At 40.6% G+C, this 12,812-nt stretch overlaps 1 protein-coding gene across 1 annotated transcript in view; it reads right to left on the reverse strand.

The window, feature by feature from the left end:
* Window positions 1–12,812, reverse strand: part of LOC140733433 (CUB and sushi domain-containing protein 1-like) — a 2,013,313-nt gene that overhangs the window by 205,826 nt on the left and 1,794,675 nt on the right. Inside the window, exons 44-45 of the mRNA XM_073056756.1 lie at window positions 3,204–3,349; window positions 1,608–1,688 (exon numbers count right to left, since the gene is read on the reverse strand). Of these exons, the coding sequence (XP_072912857.1) occupies window positions 1,608–1,688; window positions 3,204–3,349 (227 nt within the window). The remainder of the gene's footprint in view (window positions 1–1,607; window positions 1,689–3,203; window positions 3,350–12,812) is intronic.

Below are 12,812 nucleotides of genomic sequence, written 5' to 3' on the forward strand. Positions count from 1 at the left end.
GAAACCAGCCTCCCCTCCATGGACTCTGTCTGAACTTCTCCCAATATCAGTAAAGCAAACCACATTACTGAAGACCCACCCATTCTCAACCTTTTTCTTTTCCACTCTTTCCTCTCAGGCAAAAGATAAAAAATCCTGAAAGCATGTACCACAGGATGACGCAACATAATTTACTTGGAGGAGATGATGGAGTTGAAGGAGCAAAGGATTATTTCAATTTGGGAGCAGCTGCTGGTGTGGAAGGGCTGAAATGGCCGGAGCTCCATTAAAAGAAGAAGCAGGTGAGAACTCAAGACATTCTGGTCAGGACAAAATGGAGAGAGATCCATGGTGAAAGTCAAAAACTTACTGGCGAGCACAGGAAGGATTCTGAGTCAATTTCAGAAGGCAATGGAGAAAGGAAGGGAAAAGAGAAAATGCAGAAGGAAAAAAATTCAATGGAGGAATTGTTGGTCAATGCCATGGGACTACAAGGATATTGCTGTTTGTGGATAATGAGAAATCGAGTTGCAGTGGAGGGATGCGTGGATGCACATATCCAATGCATATACATTCACATATTCCTCTACATCTACTCTACAACTCATGTTCTCAATATTTATTTGATAATAAATTACTTTGAGTTTTTAATATTTTCGACTATACACACAAAATGCAGGAGGAACTCAGGCATCACTTATGGAAAGAAATAAACAGACCCTTCCCTCAAGAGGGTCTGTGAAGAGTCTTGATGAAGGATCTTGGCCCAAGATATGTATTGTTTATTCCTTTCCATGGTGGTGCCTGACCTGCTGAGTTCCTCCAGCATTTTATGTCTGTTGCTCTGGATTTCCAGCATCAACAGAATCTCTTGAGTTTGTGATTATACTTCGCTTTCTTTTGCTATCATTTTGGCTGCACTATACTTTTCTGTTCTATAGTCTGTATACTTGTGTTTACAGAACTAAACTTGACTTTGATTTTACTTTTCAGTTTTGGGTGAGATTGAAAAACAAAACCAATACAGTATAGAGGTGAAGAAAAACAGCAAGGTTCAAAATAAGTTAAAATGTCACAGAGTAAGCATGATTTGGGACATGATAAATATCTACATAATATATTTGATCTTAGGACTTAATTCTCATGAGCATAGGAAAATCACAGGAGATTTGAATGAGGGGAAATTTAGACCATAAAGAACAGAATTTGGCCCATCAAGTTTGATAGAGGTATACAAATTTATGAGGGATATCGATAGGGTATGTGTAAGCAAGCTTTTTCCACTGTGGTTGGATGAGACTAGAATTAGAGATCAGAAATTAAAGTTGAAAGGTGAAGTATTTAAGGGAAATCTGAAGGAGAACTTTTTCACTTAGAGGGTGCTGAGCATGTGGAACAAACTGCCAGGGGATATGGTGAATGATAGTTTTATTTCAACGTTGAAAAGAAATTCAGATCAGTACATGGACCGGAGGAATATGGGGCCTATGGTTCAGGTGCTGGTCGATGGGACTAGGCAGATTAATAGTTTGGCAAAGACTATATGAACCAAAGTGCCTGTTTTTGTGTTATAGTGTTATATGACTCTATGCTACTACGATAAGTTAATCAATAATACTTGTACTTGCCTACTTCATAGTCTTCATCCTCAGAATACACAGTGGCCAGAGGAATGACTGGGGGAGGTTGACACTTCTTGAGCCAGTAGGCTGGAAAACAAATGCAATTTGAATTGATCATTTGACTAAGATAATCACTCAAGAATACAGTATATATACTTCTGATGCAAGTAAATACTCTGTGGCCTCCTGTATCTAATAACATAGCCACTGTGTATATGTCCGTGGTCTTCTGCTGCTGTGGCCTATCAACTTCAAAGTTCAACGTTTTATGCATTCAGTGATGCTCTTCTGCACACCACTGCTGTAACAGGTGGTTATTTGAGATACCGTCACCTTCCTGTCAGCTTGAACCAGTCTGGCATTCTCCTTTGATCACTCTCATTAACAAAGCATTGTAACCCATAGAACTGCCACTCATTAAATATTTTCTGACTATTGCACAATTCTCGGTAAACTCTAGACACTGCTGTGCATGAAAATCTCAGATCAGCAGTTTCTGAGACACTCAAACTACCCTGTCTAGCACCAAAAATCTTCCCATGGTCAAAGTCACTTAGATCAAATGTCTTCCCCATTCTGATGTTTGGTCTGAACAACTGAACTTCTTGACTATGTCTGCAGGCTTTTTATACATTGAGCTGTTACCACATAATTGGCTGATTAGACATTTGCATTAACATGCAGAGGCATATAATAGACACTGTATGTACATATATTGTGTTTATTTATTATGTGCACAGTTTGTCCTCTTTTTTGTCAGTCTTTGTTTAGGTATAGTTTTTTTTGTAGATGCCATTATATTTCTTTACTGCCTAAACAGACAATTAATCTTATTGGTCAACACATACAAAATGATGGAGGAACTCAGCAGGTCAGTCTGCGTCTATGGAGGAAAGTAAACTTTTGATAATTTTGGTGCTTCCTCAGGACCCCTCATCAGCCCGAAACATCAATTGTTAATACCCCTGCATAGATGCTGCCTGACCTGCTGAGTTCCTTCAGCATTTTGTGTGTGTTGCTCAATCTCCTGTATTTGGCCCTTATCGCTTAATGTCCCACCCTTCCATGTACCTATCCAAGTGCTTCTGAAGTGAAAGTATTGTACCAGCCTCAACCATTTGATCAGTATACTCACCAGCCTCTGCATGAAATAGCCATCCTCAGGTCTCCTTTAAATATTTCCCCTCTCATTCTAAAATCAGGTACTTGGGGTATTTTTTTTTGTAACTGTATGTGCTAACGTGACCATATGTGCTATATGCAACAAACGACTGTATGCATTGTGTTTTGTACCTTCGCTACAGAGGAAAGTTGTTTTGTTTTATTGTATACATATGTATGGTTGAATGACATGTAAAATTGAACTTGAATTTCAATAATTACTCATGACAAAAATGATACATCACAATACAGTATCAATTAAATGTTAAATAACATCTGCTTATGTACCATTAACTCAAACAGAATATAAAATATTAAAGGGACGATAGCAAAGTTAACTGGAGCATGCCTCAAGTTAAATAACCATTCAGGTAGTCTAATATAAACAGTGTTCAAAGCTTCTTCATAATTCATTAACATCTGTTGCCGAAGGAAACTAACCGTGAAAATTGAGGACAAAGAATCCCCCTCCAGAGAAGTCACTGTGAAACTTGATAAGGACCTGATTGGTGGTGCTGTACGCAGATTCCAGGGCTGTGTTACCACTGAAGACTCCTAACTGTGGAGCAGACTGGTCAGGTCCATCCCTGTATAATGAAAGAAGACAAGTGTGTCTGAAAGTTAGTGAACGAGTAAATGGCCGACTGTGACTTCTGATTACAAAAACTGGAGGCGGCAAGATGAAACAAATCTGCTCAAAGCAGACAAAAGCATGGTGTTTATTCATTGATCCACGTCCATCATCCATTCAGCCATGTTTGCAGAAATTTAATGATGTAACATATCGTTCCTGAACCATGTGGAACAACATACATCAAATCCAGCTGTAAAATCACATATCCTTTTTTTATCATCTCAAAAGAGATGTATTATTTTACAGTATTTCTGAAATATAAGAGAGTATAAAACCTGAAATGTTCACATAAAAGCATGAAAACTTGCCATTTAAGGTAATAATGCGACTAAATTTTAACTTTTTTAAACAGGTTCTGATCATCATTTTCATTTTAAATAAAAAGGCACATATATGACACTCACAAGGAAACAAATCAAATCACTAATTCTCCTCAGAATCACTATGGCTACCAATACAGAACAAGATTTCATATAATGACGCCAATTACCAGAGGCATCACTAAACTACAGGGCTTGGGATTTTTGCTGGAGATTTTTTGCCTCCAGCTCTGGTTGACCACCTGGGGAGAGCTAGTTCCTCGATTGCATTTATAAAGTAGGTCAATAATTAGTCACAAACTGAGGCTCTACCTTCATGTCCGGGTTGATTCAATTGAAGCATTATCTTCATGTCAAAGTCAGGTCATTGAACTCTCTTGTGAAGTTCTTGGGAACAGTCAAATGGCAAGGAAATAGTCATGTAGAGGGAGTTAGAGAGAGTGGGGGGGAGAGGGAGGGAGGGGGAGAGAGAGGGGGAGGGAGGGGGAGAGAGCAAGAGAGAGAGTGAGGGGGGGGGGGGGGAAGGAAGGAAGGAAGGGTACAAACTGGATGAAAATAGGTCCTTCAGCCTAAATGGTCCACAGCAATCAAGATTCCCCATCAAAACAAATCCTTTTGCCCACTTTTAGTCTATGTCCATCAAAACCCTTCCATTTGTGTAGCTGTCTAGGTGTCTTTTAAATATTATTGCACCTGCCTCAACCACTTCCTCTGCCATCTTGTTTCACCTGCTTGGACCACCCTCTGAATCCTGACAAACTTCTCATAGATCTTCTTTCCACTTCTTCCAGCTTAATGACATTTACAGTAATAGGATGGCCAAAACTGTACGCAAAGCTCCAGGATACATTCTATTCTTGCTACTACCATCAGGCAGGAGATACCTTAGTTCCCACACCGCCAGGTTCAATAACAGTGTCACCATGTAACAATCATGCTTTTAAACAGGCAGCATCCATCAGGAAGGATCTTCACCATCCTTTGCATTACTGCTGTTATGTTTTGTAACTCCAAAACATGAAATTAATTGAAAGAAAAACTTGAAGCTGGGATAACTCGTGTACATTTGTTTTGTTTTCACTTTTAGCGAGTGGTGCACTTATGACATGATGGCATGATGATGTATGCTATATATATAGATAGACAGAAAGTTATATGTTGACAATGCTTGATCGCTGGGTAACCAGTTGTTTTTCTGTTAATATGGATAGCAGTCTTATTGTTGTCAGAGTCCTCACATGAGCTTGATGTATCCTCTTTCACGTAGGTTGCAGTTAAAGTAACATTCCATTAATTCCATATTGTCCAGACTTACCTACTTATGGTTTGTTCCAGTAGCCAACTGCAAGCCAGAAGGTCCTGGTTCCCCAACCATTGATTCAGACCTTGTTAATCTGGGTGACGGGCAAGCTGGCATGACTCTTCGTGCTCTTACCACTGTCAATTGGAGGATTTTGTGGGAGGATGTAGCATAAGCATGAAGTGTCCAGCCCAAGACACCTACCTGGCTGCCACGGCTGGAACCTGCACCCCAGATCCCCGCACCACTGAGTCCGCACGGTTCTTGGTGTTGGCCTCCAAATCTCTGTGTGTAAATTCCTAACCCTTGCTCAGAGGGGGACTGGTAATGGAACGCGAGGCACCAAGCACCAACTACTGGCAATAAAACAGTCATGCCAGACTCCAAACAAGAGAACATTTGCAGATACTGGAAATCTGAGCAACACACACAAAATGCTGGAGGAACTCAGCAGGTAGCATCCATGGGGGAAAAAAAAAGTACAGTCAAGGTTTCTTTCCAGTCCTACTGAAGAGTTTCAGCCCAAAATGTCGACTTTACTTTAACATAGATGCTGCCTGGCTTGCTGAATTCCTCCAACATTTTGTGTGTGATGCGAGACTCCAAGACCAGGCAAACTAAACTTAATACAACCTGGATTAACTACTAGAAAGCATACGTCAGATGTGGAATATACCAGGGTGATGAACTATCCCCACTGCTTTTGTGCATAGGCTTGAACCCCCTTAGCCAAATCATCTCAAGGAGAGGATATGGGTAGAGTGACCATCAGTCACCTCCTGTACATGGATGACATTAAGCTGTATGCCAAAATGAATGAGACATTGACTCACTAATTCAGCCGATAAGGGTGTACAGCAGAGATATCGGAATGTCATTTGGACTGGAAAAGTACAGCTGGATGGTAGTGAAAAGAGGCAAACTCATCAAGACTGAAGTAGTTGAGCTACCTGAAGGCTGCATGCTAGGACAACTCCAAATACCTGGGAATCCTGCAGGGACATGGAAGACATGATAAGTACACAAGGAAGGCTGAAACATCCAAGTACCTAGAAAGAGTGAGACAGATCCTAAAAAGGCAGCTAAATGGGAAGAACAAGATCAAAGCCATCAACCCATTTGCCCTACCAGTCATCAGACACCCAACCTCAATAATGTGCTGGCCAAGGAATGAAATGGAAGGCACTGACTAAAAGACTTGGAAACTACTAACAATACATGAAGGATTCCATCCAAAGTCCAACATCAAACGACTGCACACCCTCCAGAATAAAGGAATAAAGATTGCCAACCAGGCAGACATGGTGACACTGAATAAGGAACAGAAGAAAGCGATTGCAATAGATGAAGCAATCCCATATGGCAGTAACATCAGGAAGAACACATATGAGAAGCTAGAGAAACACCAGGGCTTGAAAGAGCAGATAGAAAGGATGTGGAAAATTAAAGCCAGAATAATCCTTTCCTCATTAACAATAGACTCCGCTCTCCTCAATAGCTCTATGTGCCATCTCCAGATGACATCAATCGTAATCTCCACTGTGTAGGAGGGTGGACCAGTTCTATCCTTAATCTTTCCAAGTACCCACTTTTGATCATCTCTGTAGTCTCTCACCAGGACTGCTTGTCCAGGAGTGAAACATCAAACTTCCTTGTTGTGGAGTCCTCAATATGTCTCAGCTGTTGGTTCTGCATACTCCTTCCGAGATTGAGTTTGAGGAGATCCAAGCGTAAACGCAAAGCACAACCCAGTCTGGCTGGTGGAATGTGCTGCATTTCAATATTGAAGGAGGAAATTGTCGAGCTTCTGATTCAGTGTTAGTGCAGTGAGTTCTGCTGACATTATTGACACCACCTCATTATTGAAAAACACACAAAATGCTGAAGGAGTTCATCAGATCAGGCAGCACTTATGGAGAGGAATAAACTGTTGGCATTTTGGGCGGAGACCCTGAACTGTCCTGACCTGTTGAATTCTTCCAGCATCTTGTGTGTGTTGCTTATTGATTAAGGGGCAACTTCTTCCCCTCTGTGATCAGATTTCTGAATGGTCCATGAACACTTCTTGTTTTATTCCACTATTCATTTATTTTTGTAATTTTTAGTAGTTTTATGTTATTGTACTGCTGCCAAAAGCAACAAAATTCATGTCATAAACAGTGCTGTGCAAAAGTCTTAGGCACATATATGTAACTAGAGTGAAAAAGACCTTTGCATAGTACCATAGTAATTTTATGTATTGCACTCCAGTGCTGCCACAAAAAAAAAACACAAATTTCATGACATATGTGAGTGGGTTTCGATTGTGGAATGAGAGTGAGAACGGGGCAGGGAGAGAAGAATCATGGTTGGGTGAAGCGGAAGGGAGAGGGAGGGAGCGGGAAGTGCCAGAGAGACATTCTATAATGATCAATAAATCAATTGTTTGGAAACAAATTACCTTGTCTAGTGTCTCAGGGTTGGGTGTGTCTGCAACCACACCACTTCATCTCTGCCATCTGTTCCCCCACCTCCAACTCATGAATGACAACAATGTTTAAAACCTACTGCTGGTTAAAGCAATGACTTATATTGGCAAACAAGTGATGTGATGTCATGGATTCCTGGGAGACGTCTTCAAAATATGTTTTAATGCCCTTTGTTAAACTTGAATGCTTCCTCTGTTCTGTCCTCAGAGAGACAATTCTAACATGATATATAAAGTTCCTTGTTCATATGTCATAAATATCAGCATTAATATTTTGGTGAAAATCTTCCAGAGGAAGCTGCTTCCCCTTGGGAGCACTCAGACAATTAGACTGGCAAGCTGACTTTCTTAGAGAAGGCTAGAGAATGGAGCTGAGAGGAATGCTGCCTGACTTATTGTGCTCCTCTAGAATTTGATATGATTTATTCTGGATTTCTAGTATGTGCAGAATCTCTTGGAATAGTTCAATAGTTTCAAATACTATCTGAAATTCTTGCTCTTCAGAGACACCCATGAAAACAGAAGGTAACCCCAAAGTATGAGTGACAGTAAAAATGTTAGAACCCCAAAGCCTCCCCTACTCCTCCTCCCACACAGAAGCAGCAGAAAGCAGCAACCCTCCCCTCCCCAATTACCTCAGCAAAAAGCATCAGCACCCACCGCCCACCAGGTAAGTAATAGCAAAGCCCTCAAGAGAGACCACGATCTGCAGTACAACAAAAACTGATCATTCACCTGACAATTTGATATGCCACAGGCTTACCCTTCCTCAATAAAGGGGAAGAGAAGTGTCACACAGTGACAGGAGAGACTAACAAAACAAAAAAACTCGCTGATTGGAAAGTTACCATTAACTTATCAGTTTTAGAATTAGTCCCTCCCTCCCTCCTCTTCCCCCTCCCTCTCCTCCTCGCTTCCTTTGAGTTTGTCTCACTTTTTGAACAATACAGAGACCAATAATCTTCCTTTCTCTCATACTCCATCAGCCATGCTCTCAGGAGTCACCATTTACCGCTAAGTTAACTGGATGAGTCATGCAGTTACATTGCTCCAGGAATATGCCAAGTGCTCTATGTTCTGCAGTGAGTGACATCTGCTCAAGCCTCCCAGGTGTTGTATGGCCTGCTGAACATTACCACCTTTTTTTTTCTGGCTTTATTTCAACAGTTGCTCTTGTGAATAACATAAGCTTGAGACTGTTTTTGACTTCTCAAGTTATGCATCAAAGTTCCCTGAAATTGTTGGAAAATGCACACGGGGATTTATGCAATAGGTATGCATCTTCTCTACAATGCAATCAAATGAGTTGATGCAGGATCATGCAAGCCTACTCGTACTTAAATACAGATCTAAAGTTGAAGTTATAGAGTCATAGAACACAACAACACAGAAACAGGCCCTTTGGTCCATCCAGTCTATGCTAAAATACTTATAAGCCTAGTTCAGTGGACCTGGACCCAGAACATAGCCCTCCGTACCACTCCCGTCCACGTACCTATCCAAATTTCTCCTAAATGTTGAAATCAAATCTATATCCACCACTTTCACCACCATCAGATCAATTACTATAACCAATTATACTGTTGAAACTGTACAAGACACAGAATTGTCAAAAGAAACACAACCTATAATTTATTTTAAACATTTTTGCAAACCATCACTTCACCATGGATGAGATGTCTCTGCCAGTGCAATTACATGTCTCTATTGAGCAAATTAAACTTTAGCAAACCTCTATGTAATAGCATAATAAATGGAAGAGATTTATTCTCATTTTCCCTTGTCTATATCTACATCCCAATGGGTGCTAGAATATATGCATCTTGGTAAATTAATTAGCCATAGTGATAAAGTCACAGAACACTACATCATATTCAACCCATCAAGTCTGTGTCAAGCTGTTATTAAGTTAGATTCCATTGATGTGCTCCCAAATCACAACCCTCCATATTCCTCCAATCCACAAAACTATCAAAATTTCTCTCAAACTTTGAAATCAAACCAGCAACCACCACTTCTGCAGGCAGCTTGTTTCACACTCTCAGAACCCTCCGAGTGAAAAACTTCCCCTTCAGGTTCCCTTAAATATTTTACCTTTCATCCTCAACCTATGATTTCTTGATCTAGTTTCATACAACTTCAGTGGGAAAAGCCTGCTTGTGTTTAACCTAACTATATATCTCATAACTTTCTATATGTCTATCAAATCATTTTCCTAAACTCTAGGGCATTTGGAATTAAAACCTCATGATAATAACCAGTTGCTACCTGAAAAGAAATTAAATCTAATTTCCTAAATTCACTTGGAACTAGGCCTTGCTTAGCCTTGAAACCAACTGTATGCTAACAGAAAAAGAAAAGCATTGGCTGTAAACGAATAGATAAAAAATGTGGCAGCAACACAATGCATAAAAGCATGGAGATGTGGTCAAGAGGTTTAGCTGTTATTCAGATCAAATATCAGAATGGGGAAGAAATGTGATCTAAGTGACTTTGATCATGGAATGATTACTGCTGTCAAACAGGGTGGTTTGACTGTCTCAGAATCTGCTGATCTCCTGGATTTTCATGCACAGCTCTTTCTAGAGTTTAAGGAAAATGGTGTGAAAAACAAAAAAGTGAGTAGCATTTCTGTGGGTGAAAATGCCTTGTTAGTGAAAGAGGTCAGAGGAGAATGGTCAGACTGGTTCAAGTTGACAGGAAGGCGTAAATAACTCAAATTACCATGTGTTACAACAGTTGTACACATAACATGTTGTATCTTGAAGTGGATAGGCTGCAGGAGGTACCTAATAAAGTGGCTGGTGAGAGTATTTAGTAATAATACTTCCATTGAGATGTTTCGGTTGGACGTTGCAAATAAAAACAAATGGCTAATTTTTATAGCGCAAACATGAGGAAATCTGCAGATGCTGGAAATTCAAACAACAACACTCACAAAATGCTGGTGGAACAAAGCAGGCCAGACAGCATCTATAGGGAGAAGCACTATCGACGAAGGGTCTTGGCCTAAAACGTCGACAGTGCTTCCCCTTATAGATGCTGCCTGGCCTGCTGTGTTCCACCAGCATTTTGTGTATGTTGGCTAATTTTGATCACAGAATAATAAAGAAGGATTAACTAGTGGACATAAAACACACATATACCATAGTTTCAGCTTTTAAATGCATTGGCTAGCAACATTAGGTAGAGAAATAAAAGTGTACCCTGCCTGCTGTGTGAAACATCTCCAAAAGGCATCTCTGGTCATACAGTATGGAATCAGGCTCTTCAGCCCAACTGGTCCATACTGATCAAGATTCCCATTTAAGCTCATCTCATTTGCCTGTGTTCGATCCATAACCTTTTAAACCTTTGGCATTCATGTACCTGTCCAAATACCTTTTAAGTATCTTATTGGAGTGAAGGAGGATGAGAGGAGTTTAAGATGAGAGGCATAGACAGAGGGGACAGCCAGAGACATTTATCCAGGGCAGAAGTGGATGACATGGAGGGCATAATTTTAATGTGATTGGAGGAAAGTATAGGGTGATGTCAGAGATAGGTTTTTTACACAGAGACCGGTGGGTGCACAGAATGCCCTGCCAGAGTGGTGGTAGAGGCAGATACATCAGGGACATTGAAGAAACTCCTAGATAGGCACATGGATGATAGAAAAAATGTAGGGCTAGGTGATAGGGAAAGGTTAGATTGAATCTACAGTAGGTGAAAGAGTCAGTACAACATATTGGGACAAAGGGTCTGTACTGTGCAGTACTGCTCTGTGTTTTATGAGATTGGATAAAACCAGGTGGGTGTGTAGAATATGCTGCCAGGGGTGCTGGGAGATGCAGGTACATTACAGACACTGAGATAGACACATGAACAACAGAAAAAAAGGAGGACTATGTGGAAGCGAAGGTTTGGATTGACCTTAGAGTAGGTTAAAATGCAGGCACAACATTGTGGGTCAAAGGGCTTGGACTGTGCTCCAATGTTCTATGTCATACATTAAGCATTGTTAATACATGCAGTTAATACTTACCCAGGCTATTTCTACAGCTCTTCCCAAACCACTGATCTGCACCATCTGGCACATAGCAAAACCACCACATGCACATTACTTCCAAGATGCTCAAAGACCCACTTTGTTTACTGGATCTAGATCTTTAAATACCCTACCCAGCTCTATTGTGGTAGACCTGCCAAGTGGCTTTGCAATGGTTATCAGAGAAAGGCAATAAACATTGATCCTGCCAGTGACACCCAGATCCTAATGAATAAATAGATAATAATGGTACAGAGCTCAGCTTTCCAAACTGGACGACATGTACATGGCCAGATTCTGCTCTAATTCTATTGACAAGTTTGCAGGTGAAATCACTAAGTGTGACAAATCTCAAATAATAATGTGTCAGAGTACAGGATGGGCATAGGAAGCCTAGTGTAATGGTGTCAAGACAAAAACTTCTTGGTTAATGCCAGCAAAATCTAAGAGCTTGTCATTGACTTCAAGGAAGTGAAGGGACCTGCTCTGGTCCAACCATGTAGACCCACAGCCAAAAAAGTTCACTGGTATCGCTACCTCCTCAGGAGGATAAAGAAATTTGGCATGTTCCCATTGACACAACAATTTTTATTGTTGCACCATAGACAGCGTGCTATCCAAATACCCTGTACATCATGGATTGGTGTGGCAACTGCTCTGCCAGTGACTACAACAAATGGAAAGAGATATGGACACAGCTCAGCACTTCACAGAAACCAATCTCCTCTCTATGGACTCTGTCTACTCTTCTCACTTCTTCAGTAAAGCAGCCAACATAATCAAAGACCCCACCCATTCCAGACATTCTGTCTTCTCGCCTCTCCTTTCAGGTAGAAGGTACAAAAGCCTGAAAGCCCAAACCACCAAGCTTAATAATAGCTTCTACCTCGCTGTTATAAGACTCTTGAATGGCTCTGTAAAACAATAACGTGGACTCTTGACCTCACAATCTATCTTGTTATGACCTCGCACCTTATTGTCTGCCTGCAGTGAACTTTCTCTGTAAAGAAATTATATCCTGCATTGTTGTTTTTCCCTCAATGCATTGTGTAAAGAATTGATCTGTATGAACATGGTGTAAAAGAATAGTAAAGCAATTAAAATTCTCAAAAGCAGGCATTCAAATGTTGGGATTTATGGGATTATGATGGAAGAACAGAGTAAAATGATTCTATTATTCCAGAAAAATAGTGAAATATCTTGCCATCATACATAATTGGCGCATAAATCATGAGTTGGAGAGCTATGACAGAAGAGGCAGCGCACAGGTTTGGGAGTGAAGTTTAAAAGGGAGAGCTTCAC

Source organism: Hemitrygon akajei, chromosome 9 (assembly GCF_048418815.1).
Source record: "Hemitrygon akajei chromosome 9, sHemAka1.3, whole genome shotgun sequence".
NCBI lineage: Eukaryota > Metazoa > Chordata > Chondrichthyes > Myliobatiformes > Dasyatidae > Hemitrygon > Hemitrygon akajei.